Raw genomic sequence first — 23,462 nt, 5'->3', positions numbered from 1 at the left:
GACTAAAATTTATGAGCAACATGTGAAAATGTCCGAACTCCTGCCTCACTTGTTTTGAACCTTCGTTCACACTTAACAAATTCTTTAAAAAAATCACTTCCGCCTATGAAAATCCACTAGGCAAAAGTTATGTTGATTGTTGATCATAAGTTATGGGCATAAATTAGTTCAGCCTATGAGGCAGGAGTTCAAAACATTTCAATAAGTCAGAAACATTGAATCTACTTAACTGGCCCCAAGTTCTGCCCCATAAACAAAAACTACATGTGTTTGCTTAAGTATTCACAAGTTATGACGGACAGGCAAAACTTGAAATGGAAGGAGTATATATATCTTTATTCAAGCTGAACAACAGTCAACGGATAAAGATAATTCCACTTCTCATGATCAGTATGAGCATTTAGGCAATCTTAGACTCCTCAGAGGCTTAATTTATTTTGAACATTCCAATCTTTTTGCCTTTAAACATCCAAGCTGAAAACTAAGGCTTTGAAAGACTATACAATTACTACCATTTCTGTAAAAATCAGTTAAATTTTTCCAGATAAAAGGGTCTTCCATATAGCATCTTTTACACTATCATCACCATAAGGAAACATATGTCCAGCATCTGGTAGCTCATGATACAAGATCCATGGAAGGTTTTGCGCGATGAAGCGTTGGAGTTTAACAGAGACAATGCCATCTTCAACACCATGCCACAAATGTACAAAGCCTTCATTGTTAGGAAAAGGATTCTTCAAATCCATAGGATTGAATTCGACTTTACCAAAACCAGTTGCAATCAGGTCTCGATGGAGTGACTCAAACTCCCCTTGTTGTGTTACATATGCCTGCATTTAAATATTGTCATGAGCAAATGAAAACAACATCAAATTAAGATACCTAAGGAATAGAACAAAGCCAGAAATTTTCGCCAGTTACGTTTTCCCTTTTTGGGACCACTATTTAGTAAATGACCCTCTTTATTTCTCTCGTAACTTATGGACCTTTTAGAACACGGTTGAAAGATCCCTGTTGAATGAACATGAAATCTTATGCGAAAACATTAGACCTTCTAAAATTTTGTAAGTAAATCAAACATTAGATGACAACCTAATGTTTTGTCTATAACATTGAGAAATATACGAGCAAACACTAGACCCCAGTCTAACGTTGTCTGAGAGGGTAATGTTCTGAGGGTTATTTTGGCAAAATTTTAAAAATAGGACAAAATCTATATTGGGGCTTAATAAAGGAACATTTGGATAATCAGCCAGCCATGGCAGGTTGCCCAAAGCTAGAAGCAAGATGGGGAATTTAAAACCCGATATCCTCCAATCCAAATGGCAGAGAAGTTTCCATATTTATACCTCCTCTAGTTCTCTTGTTGGAAGGGCAACCATACGTTAAACTACCAAGAAACTAGGGTAAACTAATATGATCATGACAAGTTGATCATTTACAAACCTATCCCTATCGTTAGGGCGCCTTTAAATCCCTCGACGAGGGAGGCCCTACGTCGCCTCTCCCCCTCCAAGCCCTGTAATTTCCTCTTAAGACTTTGGGAACAACAGCAAACTCTAAAAGATAGGGCTTTGTTCACCTTTGAACACGAACTCTGTTTTGTTCTCAGTGGAAACCCGCCTTACAGATTAAATGGCAATAAGATAAGTTAGAGTAGAATATTGAAAGCTTTTGAGTAAAATGCTTGCTTTTGCATAGGGACAATTGGTTCAAAGGTATAAAACTATTCATCGAAGTTAATAAACGAAAAGAATAATAGGTATGATTATGCACCTTTTGAAGTTGCATCTCACCAAGTGAGGATGCAATTTGGAGATCTTGTTGAGACAATTTGTGTTCCCCAGTTATAACACTAAATCCAGGAAACCATTGTTGAGTATTCCACCAGTACACAATCCATGGAGCATAATGTATAACTCGATAAGCCCATTGGTCTCTAAGTAACTGCTCATCAAAGGCTTGTTTAGTCAAGTTTGCTGGAAATCCAGGCCACCACAAATTTACTACTGGAGCCAATAGTGCAGCTCCTGCCAAGCTACCAACCAACAAGGTGGGGAAACAAAAAAACCTCAGAGATGTGAAAATATATCAAATAGTTAGCAGAATGGAATTTGTCCATATACTATCTGAAATTGAGCGACGTGAAACTTTTGGTATAATACTATCCCCCGTTAGGAAAAAGTCGCATTTCTGCCTTTACCTCTAATGCAATTTGTACTTTTTTCTTGAAGAATTTGGACATTTGAGTCCAACTATGTTGCTCGGACTCTTCAAACATGTCGATAGATGCGTGTTGGATCAGTAATGCAATTTTTGAGGATCCGACAAAAAATGCGGACATTTTGGAGAGTTTGAGCAGCATAGAAGTCCATGCATTTTATGCTGGAAGCCTGCTAATGGTAAAAGCAAACATAAAACTGATATGCTAACGGCAAGGTATGTGTTGATAAAAAGTACGGAAAAGGGCCTAAAATACCCTCCAACTATTAGAATTGGTGCAAAAATACCCTCCATCCACCTTTGAGCCCCCAAATACCCCTGTCATTCACCTTTGAGCTCCCAAATACCCCTGACATCCACCTATGGGGTCAAATATACCCTTATTTCTAACAGTCTCATGTTGATGCCCAATTTTGTCCATCCTTTTGTCCAATTTACATCGTTAAGCTTCTATTTTAATATTAATTATATTTTTTTTATCACAACCTATAGTTAAATTTCTTGATGATCTCTATTACTATTATTATTATTATTATTATTATTATTATTATTATTATTATTATTAGTATTACTATTATTACTATTATTATTATTACTATTATTATTATTGTTACTATTATTATTACTATTACTATTACTATTACTTCCCTCTACTTTTATTATCATTATGAAAATCGAGAAATCTATTTGAAATTACTATATTCCCCAAATAAACCAAATAATTTTTTTTCACCCATTTCCTAAAGTTTCTACCCAGCCCATAATCCCTTTCCAACTAAAAATCCCCAAAGGCATCAGGTTACCCCCAAAACCAAATATCCATAACTCATTGTTATTTATTCAAAATTTCTAAGACCCCGTCATCTCTAAATTTTCTTAAAATAAACATTCCCCGATTCTCGTCGAAATTCCCCGGCTACAAAATCCCTTTCTTTGTGCCTTTTATATTCTTTCATTTATTCTAGTTTGATTTTCTCTTCTCTTCTCTTTTCAATTCCACTTTCTTTCCTTAATTCATTCACCTTAATTTCTTACTAGTAATCATAAAAATCATAGCTTAATATCTTCCTTAATTGCGAAATCGAAACTTTCTCTTTTCATCTAATATGCCAAGAACAAAATGACAGAAGTTTGGACAAGGGCAAATTTAGACCTTTTCCCATGATAATAATGAAGAACATAAGAAAGAAATATAGAAAAGTAGGACATCTTAGGAGTAGCTTTGATCTTACCGTTCAGGTATGTACTTAAGGCAACCCCAAACAAGCTGACCACCCAAGGAAAATCCCATAACATAGAATTTAGTTCCAAGTTCCAATTGGTCAGCAAGCTCTGCTACATCAAGAGCTAAACTTTTAAAAGTTCTCTTTGGATGAGGATCACTTTTTCCATAACCTGGTCTATCAAAAGGCACCACATATACCCCTAATTCTTCAACTGCTTTCTGTGACAAACAACAAGTTCTTTCAGATGTCAATTTAAAGCCTCAAAAATGTAATATTCTCCTTGCCAATTTTATATGACACTATTTTCTTTATAGAGTCTATTTGACTAAACTTTTGAGAAGTCAAGCTTACTGTTTTAAACAAAAATGTTTATTGAGGCGTTTAGCTAAATTTTTAGAAAAAACGTAAGTGTTTTTGAATAGTGCGTAGCAGAAGCTGAAAAAAGTAAGTTTATCTCGAAACACTTTTGGAACCTTAGCCAAACATAAATTGGTGCTCTAATATTAGCAAAAGTGTTATTCAAATTGATTATTCAAACACCAATTTTTGCTCTCTAAAAGTTTTTTTTTTTTTTTTTTTGAAAAACACTTTCAAAATAAGCAAATTTTGGAAGCTTATGCCAAACCGGCTATACTCCCTCTATTTTATACAACACTCTTTTCTTTTTAACTTTTTGCGATTTCATCTATATTTGAAAAACCTTTAACTTTACTCTTTTAATTTTACCTTTAATGATATTCTCTTGCGACCATAGAAATATCATGACATATCTAAGACCACGAGTTCTAAGGTACATTTGGTATGTGCTATTTCTTAAACTTCAAACCAGTCAAAAGGCGCCATATAAAATGAAACGAAGGGAGTAGATAAGAGAAATCCTATAAGACTGAATAAATTTTACGTACCGAAGTTATAAGGGCAGCCTCGAATTTGCTTGTACGAAAGCTATGAATATATACAACTTTATAGTTGGCCAATTTTTTGGGCACCCCATACTCTTTGTACACCAAATTTCTTCCATCTTTAAGTTTGATTCTTGAGGTGAGGGATGGATCACCTGAAAAGCTACAAATTTTGGGAGGAGGGGGGGAAATAGCTTGAAAAACTAAGGCTAAAAGCACCAGAACTGAGGCCACAACAGCTTTCTTGATCATTGTTGAAGACAACAAGTAACTAATTAGAGTAAGTTTTGGATATGATTGTGGTGATCAATTGCTCTAATTGGGTAATAAGATTTGATTATGAATCTACATTTTATAATACTCTTTCCCATCATATTTAATTATGTATTCTACTCAGAGGCGGACCCACCTATTAGGAGAGGGTCACATGCCACCGCTAACCTCGGAAAAGCCATATAGTGTATATATCTTAAAAACCTTTATATATTTAAAAGGACCCCGATAGATATCGACTACTTTGGTGTAATTGGTTATTGGGCTCCTTATGTCCTTGCATGAGGTCAGCTCAATTGGCATAGGTAGAGGAACTTGCGTTTTAAAAAATAGGTTCGAGCCCTGCGAGAACCGAACTAACTTTGGTATTTAAGTGGAGATGGGTAGAGGGGCACGCCCATCATCTCGAGTTTTGAAGGCTGCGATTGGCCCAAAGGGTCAGCTTTGGACGGATTTTTCGATCAAAACAACAACAACAACATACCCAATAATATAGTCCCACAAGTGAAGAAGAATTTCTTGATTATAAAAAAAAGCCAATATTTCTAACCATAGGGACATGATGCGGTGGAGAAAGGTAGAGGAGCGAGCCCATCATCACTGAGTTTTGAAGGTTGCGGTTGGCCCAAAGGATCGGCTTCGGGTGAATTTCTTGGTCATAAAGAAATACCAATATTTCTAATAGTAGGGACAATGATGCGTGAAGAACTATGAGGTCTCAGATTTACATTATATGTATTAGGTGATTTCTTTCCATATGTGTGAGCCTCGTTGGGTAGAGTTACCCGATAGTTGTACTGGTAGGAGGCAACAAATATCCGATGAAATAGTCGAGGTGCGCGCAAGCTGACCGCGAACACCGTCATCATAAAAAAATACCACCTTTCAAGTCCAAATTATTCCAAGAAAAAACAAGAATATTTAAGTGATGATCAAGACTTTTGACCTACTTATTGAAGGAAATCAACCAAAAAAAAAAGGGGAAAAAACAAATGGGATAAAGTTATAAGTTCCTACTGATACATAAATAATACTCATAGTGGATTATTATGCACACCACAAACGAAGGAAAGATAATTAACAGTTGTGGTGATGCAGACGGCAAACAAGAAAATATATTCTATCAATTGGGGCTAGTGTTTTTTTCTGATCCTCTTTTATTTAAATCAGTATTTGTTATTCATACTTCCTCAACTGTTCAATATCTTTCATAAATTATAATGATAATTGTCCTTATTAAAAAAATGATAATTGCAGAAATAATAACTTGCAGCAGGATGTATAGGCGGGAATTTCTTGATAACCGAGAAATCCGCGAGGGCCTGTTGGCGCACGGTTCAAAATTTGGTGAATTATGAGTTTGCCCATCTACTCTTCTTCACTTAAATAATAATATTGTTGTTCATCGAGGATCTTAATGCACGCCTAACCCACACATCAAGAGTTGCGCTCTTATCACTGAAACAAATACATCATTATAATTGTACTCCATGAATTTTCAATTATTGGAATGTCTTTATAGTAGCCTCATTAAAATAATACTATTAAGTACTTCTCGTTCTACATAAGACACCGGGCAACAACTCAAAAAGTTCTTGATAAATTACCGACAAATCTCTTTCAATAGATGCAGTGGCAACTGCTAGAAGTAAAGCAAGTTTTGCTAAGCGAATACACAAGAGAAAAATTTAGGGGAAAGAACACCAATGCCCACTACACACAAAATAATTACCCTTTCATGCCCCCCTTACTTTCGTACACCAAAAGTATTTACCCTTTATACCCATTGTAACTTTTGTAGGTAATTGTCTCTTTTTTCTTTTTTTTCCTTTTTCTACTTCTTATCTTCTATTCTTGTTTTTTTTTTTTTTTTTGCTCTCCGTTTTTATTCATTTATTTTTATCCCAAACCATACTATTTTTTATTTTTCTTTTTCACCATAATCTGAATACATATTTAATTCTAGCTCCTTTCTTTTCATTTTTTTTTATTTCTTTATTTATTGTTCCTTTTTTTATTTCATTTATTTATTTATTTTCTTTTTTTATCTCCATAATCTACTCCATTCACTTTTTTTTCTATTTTATTTATTCTTTTTTTTTTTTAATTTCTACTAATTTTCATTTACTTTTTTCTCCTTTTCTTTCATTATTTCGTTATTTTCTGTTTTTTTTTCATAACCTAATTCTACAAACCTTTTGCCTCCTTTTTTTTTTTTTTTTTTTTGTGTGTAAATCAATAAAAAGATAACTGATATATTATCTTTTTAGTTTATTTTATTTTTTCTATATCTCAAAAAATAATTTATTCTAGCATATAGTATATCAAATCAGTAGCAGTTGAAGTATATTGTGATACCCACATGGTATATATGGGTATCAAACAGGACTGACGGTTCATTCCTTCCAAAAAATCACTCGGTCGTCTATGATACCATGTTATATATCATATATTGATAGGGCTTCATAGATGGCATATTCATTACAAATATTACTCATTCATACCCACATATTATATATCATATATTGGTAGGGTATCATAGAGGACTAGTTCATTTCTTCATGAAAAATACTCCTCAATCATCTATGATACCCACATGGTATATATCATATACTATATGTATACTGACAATGTATCATAAAGGTTAATTCCTTCAAGAAAAACACAACTCAATCCTATGTGATACCCACATGGTATATATCATATATTATATAATGATAAGGTATCATAGAGGACTGGTTAATTCCTTCAAGAAAAACACAACTCAATCCTCTATGATACCCACATGGTATATATCATATACTGATAGTGTATCATGGATAACCGAACCACCTGATATATTGTATACTCGCAAGATATCATAGAGGACTGATTCATTCCTCTGTGATATTGATCCATTCCTCTATGATACCAACATGGTATATATCATATATTGACATAGTTTCATAGAAGATTGATTCAATCCTTCAAAAAGAAATACTACTCAGTCCTCTATGATACCTACATGGTATATCATATACTGACATGTATCATAGAGGACTGGCAATTCATTCCTTCCAAAGAAACACCCAGTCCTCTATGATACCATCATGATATATAGTATTACTCAGTCCTCTATGATGCTCACTTGTTATATATCATATACTGGTAGAGTATCATAGAGGACTAGTTCATTTCTTCAAGAAAACACTCCTCAATCCTCTATGATACCCACGTGGTATATATCATATACTATATACTAATAAGGTATCATAAAGGACGGGTTAATTCCTGCAAGAAAAACACAACTCAATCCTCTGATACCCACATGGTATATATCTTATACTATATATTGACAAGGTATCATAGAGGACTGGTAAATTCCTTCAAGAAAAACACAACTCAATCCTCTATGATACCCACATGGTATATATTATATACTGACAGAGTATCATGGATGAACGACCCACATGATATATCATATACTCGCAAGATATCATAAAGGACTGATTCATTCCTTAAAACAAAAATAGCTCAGTCATCTATGATGCCCACATTGTATATATCATATACTGATAGGGTATCATAAAGATTGATTCATTCCTTAAAAATAAAAAAACACTTCTCAATCCTTTATGACACTCACATGATATATATCATATATTGACAGAGTATCATAGAAGACTGGTTCATTCCTTTAAGAAAGAGCCCAATCCTCTATGATGCCAACCTAATATATATCTTATACTGACAAAGTATCATAGTAGATTGGTTCATCCCTTCAAAAAAGGGCTCAGCTCTTTATGATACCAACCTGGTATCTATCATATACTGACATAATATCATAGAGGACTGATTCATTTTGATATTTTAACTTTCAGATTATTTTTAGCAAGTTTTACTTGTGAAAAAAGTCAAAAAAATAGAGTTATATTTTAGATATAGTTTTATTTGCATTATCAAAATAAGAAAAAGATGTTTCTATTAACTTAGATTAATAAATAAGCTAGTGACTTTAATCTAATTATTTCTCTCAATTACTTCTTGTTGTGGTTTAATTAATAAGTTTTTATTTTTATTTTTATTAGTCTCTAAATAATTAGCTTTTCACTCAGCATGTTGTTGTTGTATAAATAATTAGCTAATATTTTTACCGTATTTATTGTTAACATTGAAAAGAAAACAAAAAGACAAAAAAAAAAAAAAAAAAAAAAAAAGGAAAAAGAACATATAAAGACTATTTGGACAATTTATCCCCGTTTCAAGTGAAGACAAATTCGTAGGCAATGTAATTAGTTAAATACATACAATAAATGAAGGAAAAGTACAAGTGCACTACGTATCAGCATTTCCTTCGGTTGGGTAGGCGATGTAATTAGTTTTACTAGGGGCAAATGCGGGTAATTATTTTGATATCTATGGGTATTCAATGTTGTTTTTCCAAAAATTTAAACTTTTATTTGTTTGTACTAATCTTTCTGAAAGGTTGCAAAGCCCATTTAGATTAGAGAAATCAAGGTGTAATAATCTTTCTAAAATAGATAAATAACTCTCTCTCCCGGTTGTGTATTTTTATTCAATTTTTCTGATTTTTGTTAAAATCTGCAGTTTTTTAAAGCTATATAGGGATATGGGTATGAATAGCTAAATCAAACTAATTTTTTTTTTTAACAGCTAATATCCGTATATTAGTATGAATCAAATTTAACAGCTAAAAGAGAGTTAAATCAAATTAGTACTTTTTTCATAATTATATACAGTATGTAGGTATAAATAGTTAAACTAATAACTTTTGGAGCTAAATTATTATATGGATATGAATTTAAATGAATGTTCATAAATTGGCCGTTCCTTCTAAGCTGATCCTTTTAAGTTTTAACCCAATTTCAACCTAAAAAACAGAACGAACTCAATAACAATTCACAAAATGGATCTTTCCAGCTAGTAATTGGAAAAAGCCCAAATGCCATTAGAAATGGGTCATTTGCACTTTTATAATATTTTGTGCTGGTCTTTAATTATTGGCCTTCAAACGGGCTGCTCTCTAATTTTTATCGTTCAAAATCGAACTTACACCTATAGGACATGCGTTACGCATCAAAATATGCACAAGTTATGGCAGCGCCCTTAAAAAATGTTATGCCCATCTATACATAAGTTCGATTTTGAAGAACAAAAATTAAAGACCTGTCCATTTGAAGGCCAAAATTAAAGCCAATCCATTTGAAGAACAAACCGTACAATTACTTCATTAGAAATATAGATGGCCCAGATAGGTCACCATCTAAGCGAAGATCTGATTAGATAATTCAGATAAGAAAAGAGATCAACTGATAGTTGGGGATTTGGGGTGTGAAACTCGCGAAAAAATGATAGTTCATGTGACTTTTTTGGACAATTTTTTCCTTTTCCTGCAGTATTGAATATTCGCATTTAGGTCTGACTAAATTTAAATTCGTATCGAAAAATTTCACATTAAACGTAAAGTATTCTCCAACAAAGAAACTTCATACCTAGGGCTTCAAATCGAAATGTTTATTTAAGGATAAACAATAGGCTTCATATATTGTAATACAGTATTAGTAGTACTCCTAATAACTTACAAAATACTTGTAAAATTGTGCAATACAAATATCAATTTAAGATAAGTAAAATTTTGAAATTTGACAACGCCAAATCCAATTTATTCCGCGAGAACTTTTAACAATAAGTTAACATCACTTGTACAAATTCTTGCGCACACAATTGCCTCCATTGATGTTTGATGAGAAGATAAACTTATCACAATATAGCGGCGTAGATATTCCTAATGAAGCGGTTTCAATTGAATCTTTTTCGTCAAAAATTATTCTGCTTAAATAGGATAATATACAAAATTTCGTATATATAAATTATTGATCCTCCTTGACATAATTCACATCTTAGGTGAGACAATTTTACATTTTTTAAAATTATTTTTAAAAGATTCCAGCCCATGTGAAATAATGAAATTTATGGTCTAAAGAAAGAAAAAAAATGCTGCTTTCATGTCCTTAAAAAATGGAGAATCAGAATATTATTTTATTTATTATTTAAGTATTGGTTCACGACCTTGTACTGCTTGAAGTATGTACTGCATTACAAAGTGCATGTACTACCACAGAAATATTGTACAGCTCTAATATCTGATGAACACCTTTCTATCTAAATGTAGTTGAGGAAAATGAAAGTTAGGTCCAACCAATACTCCATATAACTCATACAAGAATCCTCTCATTTATGACCGAGTTATCTTTGTCCACTTTTAGTTATATACTATTAAGACTGTTGGATAATATTTTCATTGTATCTATTTTTTCCGTTTTACTTACAAATGATTTCACATTTTAGGGGATGATTCGCTTCCGGTGGAATGATGTAGGTGCCATCATGGCTCGTAATTTTATACCATTTAGTGTTAAGTTTCGTATTGGACTCCTGATTAATTTAAATTTGTACCGTATAAGATATTTTAAAGAGGAAAACTATTTTCTGTCAAAATCATTTTCCTACCCAAAATTCAAATTTGAGATCTTTAATTAAAAGTTCAGAAATCTATGTATCTCAGCATAATTTCATCAATGATATCCAAAAAATTTCTTACTTTAAATAATTTCATTAATTTACTTCTACTGTTAAATCACAAAGTAGAGAGAGGGAGCAAGTTTATAAGACCTTGATCGTATAAAATTAGTGTTAAATTTTCGTATTAGACTCCCGATTAATTAGAATTTGTACCTTATAAATGCTTTCTATCAAAATTATATTCATACTTAAAATTTGAATTCGAGACCTCTAATTGAAAGTGAAGAGATCATAACTATCCCAACATATACAATCATCAATGATATTCAAGAATCTTCTTACTTGAAATAATTTCATTAATTTACTTCTAAATGTCAAAATTAAAATCACAATATAGAGAGAGGGACCAAGTTTATAAGACCTTGCTACTGCTAGTAGATATTTAATCGACAATGAATGAAAACAGTTTAAGATAATGGTCAAAAACACATTTTGAATTATCACTTTTTCGTGAATTTCACACCCATGTTCCTTTTTCTACCCATAATCACAATTTATGAAAAATAGTTTTACAAACTAAATCAAATCCCAAATTAACCACCTTTTTATCATATGAAAGAAAAAGTTAAAAAGAACAATATAAGGAATCTAATCTTCAACAAAAAAAATGTAATCTTCTATTATTATTTTTCTCCTTTTTTCTCGTGTATAAATTAGCATCCCTTTTTCATGAAAAAGACTTTCTTTATAAACTATCACCTTTTGCGAATTTTATGTCCAAACTATCAGATGTTCCCTTTTCCTACACGAACTAGCACAATCTATGAAAAATAATTTTACAAACTAAATCAAAATCCCAAATTAACCTCCTTCTTATCATATGAAGAAAAGTTTTAAAAAAGAACAATATAAAGAATCTAATCTTAAATTTTTTTAAAAAAAATGTGATCTTCTATTATTATTTTTCCCCTCTTTCTCCCGTATGATTAGTAGTTTTTTTTATGAAAAAATTGTCTTTCTGAACTACCATTTTTTTGCAAATTTCACGTCCAAACTATAAGATACTTTTTTTGTCTATCTAAACTATCACAATCTATAAAAAATAGCTCTACAAATTAACTAAATCAAATTCCAAATTAACCGCCTACTTATCATACGAAAGAAAAAGCTAATAAAGAACAATATAAAGAATCTAATCTTAAATACTTTTTTTTTATCTATCTAAACTATCACAATCTATAAAAAAATAGCTCTACAAATTAACTAAATCAAATTCCAAATTAACCGCCTACTTATCATACTAAAGAAAGAGTTAAAAAGAACAAGGCAAAGAATCTAATCTTCAAAATATATATATATATATATATATATATATATATATATATATATATATATATATATATATATATATATATATATATATAATGTTCTATTAATTATTTTCCCCCTTTTTCTCATGTATAAATTAGCAGCCTTTGACACCTCTCATATTACACACAAATCAAAAGGTCCAATTTTTCTCTCTTTGACTTTCTAATATCACCATTTTTTTCTTCAAAAACCTCACAAATTTCTTCATCATGTCTCAGGTACTTTTAATTTTCTTTATTTCAAAATCATAGTTTTGAATCTTTTATATGCACTATGAATTAGTTTTTTTTTTTTTTTTTTAAATCATAATTTTGAATTGATTCTTTGAAGGGGTTGATGCGTTTTGCATGGTTAGTGGAAATTTCGATTTGGGTCATTTTTATTTTAGTTGAATATTAAAATATTAAAGGGGTTTGAATGAAATTGTTGTTTATAATGGGAAAAAAAAAATTCCCAATTTGTTTGAGATTAAGGCATAGTTGATTGATTAATTGAATTGGAAGAAATGAAACTAAAGTTCAATATTTAAATCTTGGTTTTGATGGTAATTTAAAGAATAGTTTTGTAAGTAATTTGGTGAAGAGTTTGATAAGATAGGAATTTTGATATGGGTAATTCTTGTTTCAGCTTAAAAGAGATTTTCTTGGAATAATTTTTTGTTTTAATGGGAAAAATTGAAGCTTTACATGATTTTGAGCTATTAACTGTTTGATGATGGATGAATTTGTATGTTTACAAACGTGCATGGTCTAAGCTAGGACAGCAGATCCATGAGCAAGAGCTTTGATAGCTAAATTCAAAATTCATTAACTAGTTTGATTGTTTTCCTTATAGATTAGAGTTTTGCCCCCTTTGGTTAGGTTTGATCTGTTTTGGTCAAGCCTGATATTTATTTCAGATTAGATATCTAGATTCTAGGTTTGTTTTTTTCAGTGCTGAAGCTTCAGTCTGTCAATTTTTTTTCTTGATTTTTTCCAGTTAAAGAGTTGATCCAAGTCATCCCTTGAGTGGCTAAACATCATTATTGATTTCCCTGTTTCAAATACGTGTCAGAGGGAGCTCTTTTTTCTTTTTCTGTATTACTGTGGTGTCCGGTCCAGCTTTCATGCACCTAGGCTAATTTCAAGGGGTACCTGATACCTCCTACCAGCACACAGGCACCGGGTAACTCATCCCCCAAGGCTTGGACAAATGAGAAGAAAGCACCTAGTGTTTTTTGCCTGGTTCTCCACCTACTTCATGGACCACTAGGTCACACCTTTGGGTGCAGATTCAGAGGGAGCTCTTAGTACTAGAATCATAGCAGAACTGAATCAACTGGTTCAGAAAAGTGCTTTTTCAATAAGTGTTTTTTAGTGAAACGAAATAGCAATTAATTGATCGAATTTGAATGAATGAACTCGTTGTTTTTTGGTGAGAAGAGGGGGAGGAGGAATGGTTGTTGTGAGTCCTTTGAAACCTTAGAATGTAAGTAGCTTAAACTGGCAACTAAATTATGTGCTGCCTAATTGATAATTGTGTAATTTGCTTATGTTTTAAGCTATCATAACTGCTTCCTAATTAATAAGTGTGCTATTTTCTTATGATTTATGCTATCATAACTCTACATCTCTGCAACTGTCAATCTAACAACAAAATTTTCTATGCCTTTGTGCTGGCAGACTGTTGTTCTCAAGGTTGGCATGTCATGCGAAGGCTGTGTTGGGGCTGTCAAAAGAGTTTTGGGGAAAATGGAAGGTAAACTGTTGTACTCAGAGTCCTACTGCTTTACGACATTTTACTAGCCTCCTGTGTAAGAATGCCACAAGGAAAAAAAAAAAAAAGGATTGCACTTATGGAAATTTCTTGTTACAAGTAAAATATATTACTTCTTTAGTTTCATTTTATATGACACTCTTTTCTTTTTAGTCTGACCGAAAAGAATGGAACTTTTCTATATTTAGAAACTCTTCAACTTTGAGATTTTTTATTTGACCCTTAATGATATACTGTTTGTAGTCATATAAACGTTATGACATGTTTAAGACCACAAGTTGTTAGGGTGATTTTGATCGGTCTTGCTTTCTTAAATTTTGTGCCCAGTCAAATACCACCATATAAAATGAAACAATGGAATAAGATTTTTTTTTTTTTTAAATTTTTTATGATTTTCTATTAATTGAATACATCATACCATCACTTTTGTTATATGGAGGTGATGGTATCCTTAGGTCCTTGTAGCCTTTATATATTCTAGTTTCTACCACTTAACAAATTTGCTCTGGGCTTGACTAATATCGACTCACATCTTCATAAACAATCTTCAGGTGTAGAAACTTTTGACATTGATCTGAAGGAGCAAAAAGTAACTGTGAAGGGCAATGTTCAGCCAGACGCTGTTCTCCAAACTGTTTCAAAGACCGGAAAGCCAACATCTTTCTGGGAAGCAGGTGAATCGGCTCAAACAGAAGCTGTTAGTACAGCTTGATGATGTCTAATGGCCTGGAATTGTATGTTAAGGCTTGAGCTTTATATGACTTTATCAAGAATTCCTCTGTGTAACAGTTCAAATCTAAATTCCAATAAGTTCTTGATCATTTCGGTGTTGTTTTGTTGCGATATAGATGGCGAGTGCATTAGTTATAATGGAAAGGAAAATGTTAGAACTACTTCTTGCAGATAATATTGCCTTGATTTCTGTCTCTGGTTAAACATATGAGTAAACAAAATGAAGGTGCTTGCAAGAGGAATTGAAGGTAGATCTAGCTGATCTGAATCCATGACCATAATATGGGTGTTTGAATCTGTTAATCAGTTTTGAGAAAATGAATTTGTCAGGAATTCAGTGCAAGTTCCTAAATGCTTACTTTGTCTGTTAAAATGCTTTGTTGGCTCTGTTGAGGAAAGTAAATTACTTGCATTATCATACAACTACTGAGCCTCAATTGAAGCAAGTTGGGGGCGGCTAGTTGAATCTTAGTGTTGTCTTGTGTGGATCCATCGCTGGCTGTCAATTTGCCTTTCTTTCTTTGACCCGAGAGTCTATCGGAAACAACCTCTCTACCTCCCATAGTAGGGGTAAGTTCCGCGTATATGCTACCCTCTCCAGACCCCACGATGTGGGATTATACTAGATATATTGTTGCTTGGGACCATGAACAAGCTCCCGCATGCAGAGTCAATTCATTCTCTCTACCTCCCATAGTAGGGGTAAGTTCCGCGTATACGCTACCCTCTCCAGACCCCACGATGTGGGATTATACTAGATATGTTGTTGCTTGGGACCATGAACAAGCTCCCACATGCAGAGTCAATTCATTCTTAGCATATGATAGCCGGTGAGGATCCATCGCTGGCTATCATATGCTTGCTTTTAATTACAGTATAATATAATTACCAGATGTACTGGCGTAAATTAAGACTGATTGTTGTTGCATCCAAGGGTGTGGCTAAGTTATTAATGGAGTGGATTGATTTTTCCTATTTGTCCAAGCTTTGGTGAATAGATTTAACCGGTACGTGTGTTGGTTAGGTACCCCATAGAATTAGTTAAGATATGCACAAGCTAATCAAACACTATGCTAATAAAACATTGTTTGTTGTTTTGCCATTATCATAGAAATGGAACTGATCAAAGAACAGGCAAGTCCAAGAAAATTTCCAAAATTGGAGTTTTGGTTTAAGCTACTAAACTATTCCAACCCAATTTGAAATTTAATCATTTCTCAAAATGTTCACTTTGATGTGCTCCCAATTATTCATCAGAATATCTTCACATACACTTGAGTTTCTAACATTGTGCCCGTAGAAGAGAGAACTGAAAAGAAGTTTCAATGTCTTGGCAGTACTTTTTCTTCATGTTATTGTCCATTAATCCATTATTAAAGATCCATATCTATGGAAACACTCATTTCATGGTCAAGGTAATGTATGGTGTATTGCTGTTAATCCATGGAAGCATCACATCCAAGTAAGATTTAAGTGTAAAATGTTGTTATAGGTGCGTAACAATCATCCTATGTAACATAGTTTAACTATAACAACCATAAAATATAAATACCAAATGTTACTGTAGGTGTTTAACAATCAATCATTATAACAAACAAACAAAAGGTACGGATAAACGAGACTAGTATATGGATGGTTGACTGTATTTTGGTTACCCACTTTCAATAGCTGGCGAAGGAAATGGTCATATAAAAAGAGTTATTGTATTGGGAGGTTAAGCTCTATGCAACAACAATGTAAAAGATCTTATATAATCACGTTACTTATAAGGTAATAACAACTCCTTTGTAAGGTAGTTATAGGTAGATCTCCATGTCAAACATTAATTAAACGTTGTAAAATTAGTAACTAACCCGCTATAGCCGGTTAAATTATAATGATAATGCAAAATTCTTTTTTTACGCTGTCTGTGTATATTTGTTATTGGAGAGATTCGTCTTCCTTTTTCTAATAGCAGAGAGCAGGCATGCCCCTTGCTACTTGTTATACAATAGGACTGGAGTTAGTGGTATAAGTTATCAGAGAAGTCATAATGAAAAGTCAGACTTTATAAAACTTATAATAACGAGTTGACATTTAATATCTGGGCTATGAAAAGAGAACATAGTGGCTACCAACAATTAAAATAAACAAGCAAACTTAACTTCAGATTGGACTAATATATCCATTTTCAACACTTAGAGGCTACCAACTACTCAAATAAACAAGCTTAAGAACTTTAAATGGGACTGTTTTATCCATTAAGAAATAGATAAAATTATATATACTAACAATTTAATAAAGTTACACCTTATCAATGTACGTTAACATGTAGCAGGTTAGTCGCCTTACCTTCCAGGTCACTAATCCCACTTATCATCGACCCTTACATAGATTTCGACCTGATAGTGTAAATAAAATGTTGTCAATAGAAGTTAAGCTCGAAAGAAATTACCAGGTAGATTTTTGTCACCGCGAGATATATTGGAAGCGGCTGATCATTTGATAGGGCTGAATTTTGGGATGAGTGCACTTGACGATATGAATCATCTGAAAAATAAACGTATTTGTCCTGTAATCTCCTAGTATATGAAAGCGCGAAAAAGTGCTTCAAAGCGTGTAATTCGATTTCCTACACTTTCATTCCATAGCCAGAAAATAAATTGTTGAAATCAAAATCATTTAGGTTGAAAAAGATTCAACAACGAATAGAAAGATCGATTCTCTGTAACACAACTCAACGGGATTCCCCTCTTTGTTTGTTTGATTCGAATAAGAAGAGCCCATTGAGTTATTAAGAATCATAATGAAGAAAAAAAAAAGACTGTCAAATTAAAATTTTGCATTAATATAATAAGGTGGTAGCTTTGGAACTCTTCAAAAGTCATACACACTTGAGAAAACTTCAACTTTGAAGTTTGTATTACAGGCAATCATGTTCTGTTTTAATAGTGACAAAAGATTCCTCAAGTGTACATTTTGGAAGTAGCTACAATGCATATTACAAACTATAAATGCTCCATGGAGTTCATAAATTATTCATCATTTGAACAAAAAGCACAGTAGCTGCTCTTGAGCCAAGAAAAAAGAAAAAGATGAATTCCAAGAGCTTCAATTGTTCTGTGGTCGCGTTTGTTTCCTGCTTGATTTTATCTCTTTCAGTCTCGGCCTTGGGTAAACGACCACCCTCCTGTCCGCTAAAAGTAGGTTACTATTACCACACTTGTCCAAATGCTGAAGCCATTGTGAGAAATGTTGTGTACAAAGCCGTTTCTCGTAACCCAGGCATAGCTGCTGGCCTTATCAGGCTACATTTTCATGACTGCTTTGTGAGGGTATGTTGACGTATTTTTCTCTAATTTTCTTGTGCTTCTCTTGATAATCTCATTCTTCGCGTTACTTTTTTCTGCATACTTCACAGTGTAACCATTTCATCTGAACTCGTAAGCTATTAGAGAGAAAGCACACTTTTAGTTACTAAATAATGTTAGGTCTTAACATGTCCCCTCACATGTGGGCCTATCTTTTTTCATGGAAAAACACGGGGAAATACTTTTTTGCTTTTTATGTGATGGTCAGATTTGAACTCAAGACCTGAGCCAGCTCTGTTAACGTGTTGAATTGTGTTACGAAACTCATTAAGCTTTTAGATGAGGTAGTCAGAACAGTTCAACACGTGCTACTCTTGATAATTTTTTTTAACTTAAATACTTTTTTCTGCATTTTATGTACTTTAGGGATGTGATGCATCTGTGCTATTGGATGGGCCGAATTCAGAAAAGGAAAGCATAGCAAACAAAAACAGTTTACGAGGCTTTGAGGTGATTGATGCAGCTAAAAAGCAGCTCGAGGCTGCATGCCCTGGAACAGTGTCGTGTGCAGACATTCTTGCCTTTGCTGCTCGCGACAGTTCCAACAAAGTCGGGAAAATAAACTATGATGTCCAAGCAGGACGTCGTGATGGGCGTGTTTCCATCAAGGACGAGGCCTTGGCCAATCTTCCCTCTCCGTTTGTCGGTGTCAAGGAACTAATCAAGAACTTTGCAAGAAAAGGGATGTCAGCTGATGAAATGGTGACCCTCTCTGGTGCACATTCTATTGGTATTGCTCACTGTGCTGTTTTCGCGAGCCGATTATACCCTCAAAACAAGCAACAAAATCTGCCAATTGATCCCGAATACGCAAGGATGTTAAAGTCCATTTGTCCACCAGAAGCACTTACAAATGGAACAGGAGTAGCTAATCCTGCTAATCTTGATGTTCTAACACCAAACAAATTGGATAACAGATACTACATGGATTTGAAGAGTAAGAAGGGACTTTTAGTTTCTGATCAAACATTGATGAGTGATCCTAAAACCGCTAAAATGGTGAACTTTAACGCAAGGTATGGTCGCGTGTGGGGTAAGAAATATGCGGAGGCTATGGTGCATATGGGTACTTTGGACGTCCTCACGGGGCGGAAGGGTGAGATCCGGAAAAACTGCCATTTTGTGAACTAATTTGTGTCATCGTGAATCAGGAGGAACTGCCTTGTTGTTAACAAATTTCTCCTTTTTTTTCGCCTTTAGAGTATTGTAAAGCTCTCGGGTATTATTTCAGCTTTTCTTGTTATTGTTATTATGAGTTGTAAACATCCCATTTAAGTGAGGATGTTTTAATCTTTGTTCAATTGTAACAGATGAATCTTCTTAATAAAAGTTATTCTTGATTGGAAGTTTCTTTGTTAAAGAAAGAATTACTATTACTTCTTTTCGTGCTTAGCATTACTCCTCGCTAAATTAGTATGAGATTCTGTGAGAACTGTGAAGTACCAAAGTCATGCAAACACCAAAGATCCTTCGGGGTGAAATAAATTGCTATTTTCTAATCACTTTGGCGATGATCGGTTTTTTTACGTTCTAAAATTGGTGCATTTTCCTAAATTAGTGAGGCCACTTTTCAAGGTTGAGATAGGCTCTAAACTCAGTGCTGCAACTGATTGAACATCTGTAAAAGCAGCAAAAAGAAAATGAAACACCTTTTAGATTCTGCTGATGTTAATTCCACTACGACAATGAGTTTAAGGCTCGTCATGTGAACCTGATATAACTCCCGGGAAGGTGAGCACAAGAGTTGGTACAACCTATATTACATTGAACGTACTCATGTTGAGTACGCAAGTGTGGAACTTGGAATTGGTGACGTAAAGTCAAACCTTACTAAGAGGCCTCAAACTTATCTAATAAAAATCGTATATTAACGAGGCAATGGACTTACTTTCTGATATGTAGATAAATAGCTGATTACCTGAGTAATAGAGTAGGAATGGAGTTTGTGGTATAAGCTATCAGAAAAGACTTAATCAGATAAAGAAGTCAGACATTTTACAGCTTGTAATAGAAGTTGACATTCAATACCCAGGATATGAAAAGAGAACATAGTGGCTACCAACTAATCAAATAAAAAACCAAACCTGACTTTTAGAATTGAATTCGTTTATCCTTTAAGAAACTTACTATGTAAATTTTTGGTTCGAAAAGAATGAGAATTTGAACTCCTGAGATATGAAAATTAGCCTGTGGATTCACATTTTGTAGAATGGAGGTATTCCTTTATCTTGTCAAAGCTTTCAGGCGGGCTTTAAACTATTTTCCTGCTAAATTTTTATATTAGAATTTTTTTTATTGGCTCGCAAGTGGTTATACAAGAGAAAGTCAAAGTCTGATGGACTGTTGATCGCTACAAGGCTCGTGTGGTAGCCAAAGGTACAACCAGCAAAAGGATACATACTACGACGAGACATTCAGTCTAGTTATGAAGATGTCATCAAGTGCGATTAGGTATGACTTGCTTGATGACGGAAAGAGAAGACATCCCTCAAAGCCCCATTAACGCAAAACAATTCGATTCCTAGGTTTTAAAAAATTTCATGGATGTAATAATGTGGTTGCTGTTGAACTCTTCAAAAGTCATACAGACTAAAGAATACTTCAACTTTGCAGTTTGTATTACAGGCAATCATGATCTGTTTTAATATTTTCTTAAGATTCCTCAACTGCATATTGCAAGCTATAAAATGATCCATGGTGTTCATAAATTATGCATCACTTGATTAGAGCTATATAAAAAAAAATATAATAGCTATCTGCTCTTGATCCAACAAAAGAATGGATTTCAAGAGCTCCAATTGTTCGGTGATCGCGCTTGTTTCTTGCTTGATTTTATCTCTTTCAGTCTCGGCCTTGGCCAAACGACCACCATCCTGTCCACTGAAAGTAGGTTACTATTACCATACTTGTCCCAGTGCTGAAGCCATTGTGAGAAATGTTGTGTACAAAGCCGTTTCCCGTAATCCAGGCATAGCTGCTGGCCTCATCAGGCTACATTTTCATGACTGCTTCGTGAGGGTACGTTAATGTCTTTTTCCCTAATATTCTAGTGTTCTCTTGATAATATAATTCTTCGCATTACGTTTTTCTGCATGTGATCTTTGTGACCAATTCATCTAAACTCTTAAATTGTTTAATTGTCCCAACTCGTTCCCTCCTGTGTGCTTTGATTTTTTGCCCTTTAGGTGGCGGTGAGGTTTGAACTCAAGACCTCAGCCAGCTCTGTTAAGCTTCTAGATGAGTGTGACCAGTTTAACGTGTGCTACTCTTGATAATTTCATCAACTTGATATATTTCTGCATTTTATGTACTTTAGGGATGTGATGCATCTGTGCTATTGGATGGGCCGAATTCAGAAAAGGAAAGCATAGCAAACAAAAACAGTTTACGAGGCTTTGAGGTGATTGATGCAGCTAAAAAGCAGCTCGAGGCTGCATGCCCTGGAACAGTGTCGTGTGCAGACATTCTTGCCTTTGCTGCTCGCGACAGTTCCAACAAAGTCGGGAAAATAAGCTATGATGTCCAAGCAGGACGTCGTGATGGGCGTGTTTCCATCAAGGACGAGGCCTTGGCCAATCTTCCCTCTCCGTTTGTCGGTGTCAAGGAACTAATCAAGAACTTTGCAAGAAAAGGGATGTCAGCTGATGAAATGGTGACCCTCTCTGGTGCACATTCTATTGGTATTGCTCACTGTGCTGTTTTCGCGAGCCGATTATACCCTCAAAACAAGCAACAAAATCTGCCAATTGATCCCGAATACGCAAGGATGTTAAAGTCCATTTGTCCACCAGAAGCACTTACAAATGGAACAGGAGTAGCTAATCCTGCTAATCTTGATGTTCTAACACCAAACAAATTGGATAACAGATACTACATGGATTTGAAGAGTAAGAAGGGACTTTTAGTTTCTGATCAAACATTGATGAGTGATCCTAAAACCGCTAAAATGGTGAACTTTAACGCGAGGTATGGTCGCGTGTGGGGTAAGAAATATGCGGAGGCTATGGTGCATATGGGTACTTTGGACGTCCTCACGGGGCGGAAGGGTGAGATCCGGAAAAACTGCCATTTTGTGAACTAATTTGTGTCATCGTGAATCAGAAGGAACTGCCTTGTTGTTAACTAATTTCTCTTCTTTTTTTTCGGCTTTAGAGTTTTGTAAAGCTCTCGGGTATTATTTCAGCTTTCTTGTTATTGTTATTATGAGTTGTAAACATCCCATTTAAGTGAGGATGTTTTAATCTTTGTTCAATTGTTACAGATGAATCTTCTTAATAAAAGTTATTCTTGATTGGAAGTTTCTTTGTTAAAGAAAGAATTACTATTACTTCTTTTCATTCTTAGCATTACTCCTCGTTAAATTAGTAGGAGATTCTGTGAGAATGTGAAGTTGGAAGTAAAAAAGTTTTGCAAACACCAAAGATCCTTCAGGGTGAAATAAATTACTAACTTCAAAGGCTTTAAAATTGAAGGGAGAGATAAAAGGGAGGTGACTTATTTCACGTATCTTGTATATATGCTGATGATACCATGATCCTGTGTGATGCAGATAATGAACAAATTATACATTTGCTAGCTTTTGAGGCTGTTTCTAGTTTCAAAGAAATAAGAGATGTTTTGAAAATCAAAAGGGTCATTTAGCTACTGTTAAAAATAGGTGCTTTCAATATCTTTATTTCTAGTGTAGGGGTAATTCGATAGAAAGTTTGGGACAGTTCATGGATTTTACAGAAGCTTTAAGATTGTAATTGTTATAGATTTGCTGTAAGTTGTATGCTTCCAGTTTCTTCTTGGTACCTGGTTAATGAAATTTATCACTGCTATGAGTTTAAGGCTCATCATATGAACTCCATATCACCCCGGGAAGGTGCAAACAAGAGCTGGTTTAATCCATACTACATTGATTCAGCATTTGCTTTAACGTACTCGTGTCTTCACAAGTGGCTCTTGGAATTGATGGCCTAAAGACAAAACTTAGTAAGAGGCTTTATTAAACTTATCTAATAAAATTCATATATTAATGAGTCATAGGACTTTACTTTCTGATATGTAGATCAATCAAACTGGAAGTTGAGTTATACAGTAGGAATAGAGTTTGTGGTAGA

At 33.9% G+C, this 23,462-nt stretch overlaps 4 protein-coding genes across 4 annotated transcripts; 3 read left to right on the top strand and 1 right to left on the bottom strand.

The window, feature by feature from the left end:
- Positions 1-315: 315 nt before the first annotated feature.
- On the bottom strand, positions 316-5,168 carry LOC132640108 (uncharacterized). Its single transcript, XM_060356543.1, has 4 exons — positions 4,358-5,168; positions 3,459-3,670; positions 1,780-2,041; positions 316-833 (listed from the first exon to the last, which is right to left on the bottom strand). Exons 1-4 carry the CDS (start codon positions 4,604-4,606, stop codon positions 531-533), a joined length of 1,026 nt encoding a protein of 341 aa, XP_060212526.1. The 5' UTR covers positions 4,607-5,168; the 3' UTR covers positions 316-530.
- A 7,421-nt stretch (positions 5,169-12,589) lies between these two features.
- Positions 12,590-15,096, top strand: LOC132640106 (copper transport protein ATX1). Its single transcript, XM_060356540.1, has 3 exons — positions 12,590-12,738; positions 14,182-14,257; positions 14,827-15,096. Exons 1-3 carry the CDS (start codon positions 12,730-12,732, stop codon positions 14,985-14,987), a joined length of 246 nt encoding a protein of 81 aa, XP_060212523.1. The 5' UTR covers positions 12,590-12,729; the 3' UTR covers positions 14,988-15,096.
- Positions 15,097-15,319: 223 nt separating this feature from the next.
- LOC132640107 (peroxidase 5-like) lies at positions 15,320-19,671 on the top strand. The gene is made up of 2 exons (XM_060356541.1): positions 15,320-18,321; positions 18,724-19,671. Exons 1-2 carry the CDS (start codon positions 18,082-18,084, stop codon positions 19,486-19,488), a joined length of 1,005 nt encoding a protein of 334 aa, XP_060212524.1. The 5' UTR covers positions 15,320-18,081; the 3' UTR covers positions 19,489-19,671.
- A 1,464-nt stretch (positions 19,672-21,135) lies between these two features.
- LOC132642177 (peroxidase 5-like) lies at positions 21,136-22,438 on the top strand. The gene is made up of 2 exons (XM_060359440.1): positions 21,136-21,375; positions 21,674-22,438. Exons 1-2 carry the CDS (start codon positions 21,136-21,138, stop codon positions 22,436-22,438), a joined length of 1,005 nt encoding a protein of 334 aa, XP_060215423.1.
- Positions 22,439-23,462: the final 1,024 nt, after the last annotated feature.

This window comes from Lycium barbarum, chromosome 5, assembly GCF_019175385.1.
Source record: "Lycium barbarum isolate Lr01 chromosome 5, ASM1917538v2, whole genome shotgun sequence".
In the NCBI taxonomy this organism is placed as follows: domain Eukaryota; kingdom Viridiplantae; phylum Streptophyta; class Magnoliopsida; order Solanales; family Solanaceae; genus Lycium; species Lycium barbarum.
Note: the sequence above shows the minus strand (reverse complement) of the source record. Positions and strands in the feature narration are given on the sequence as shown.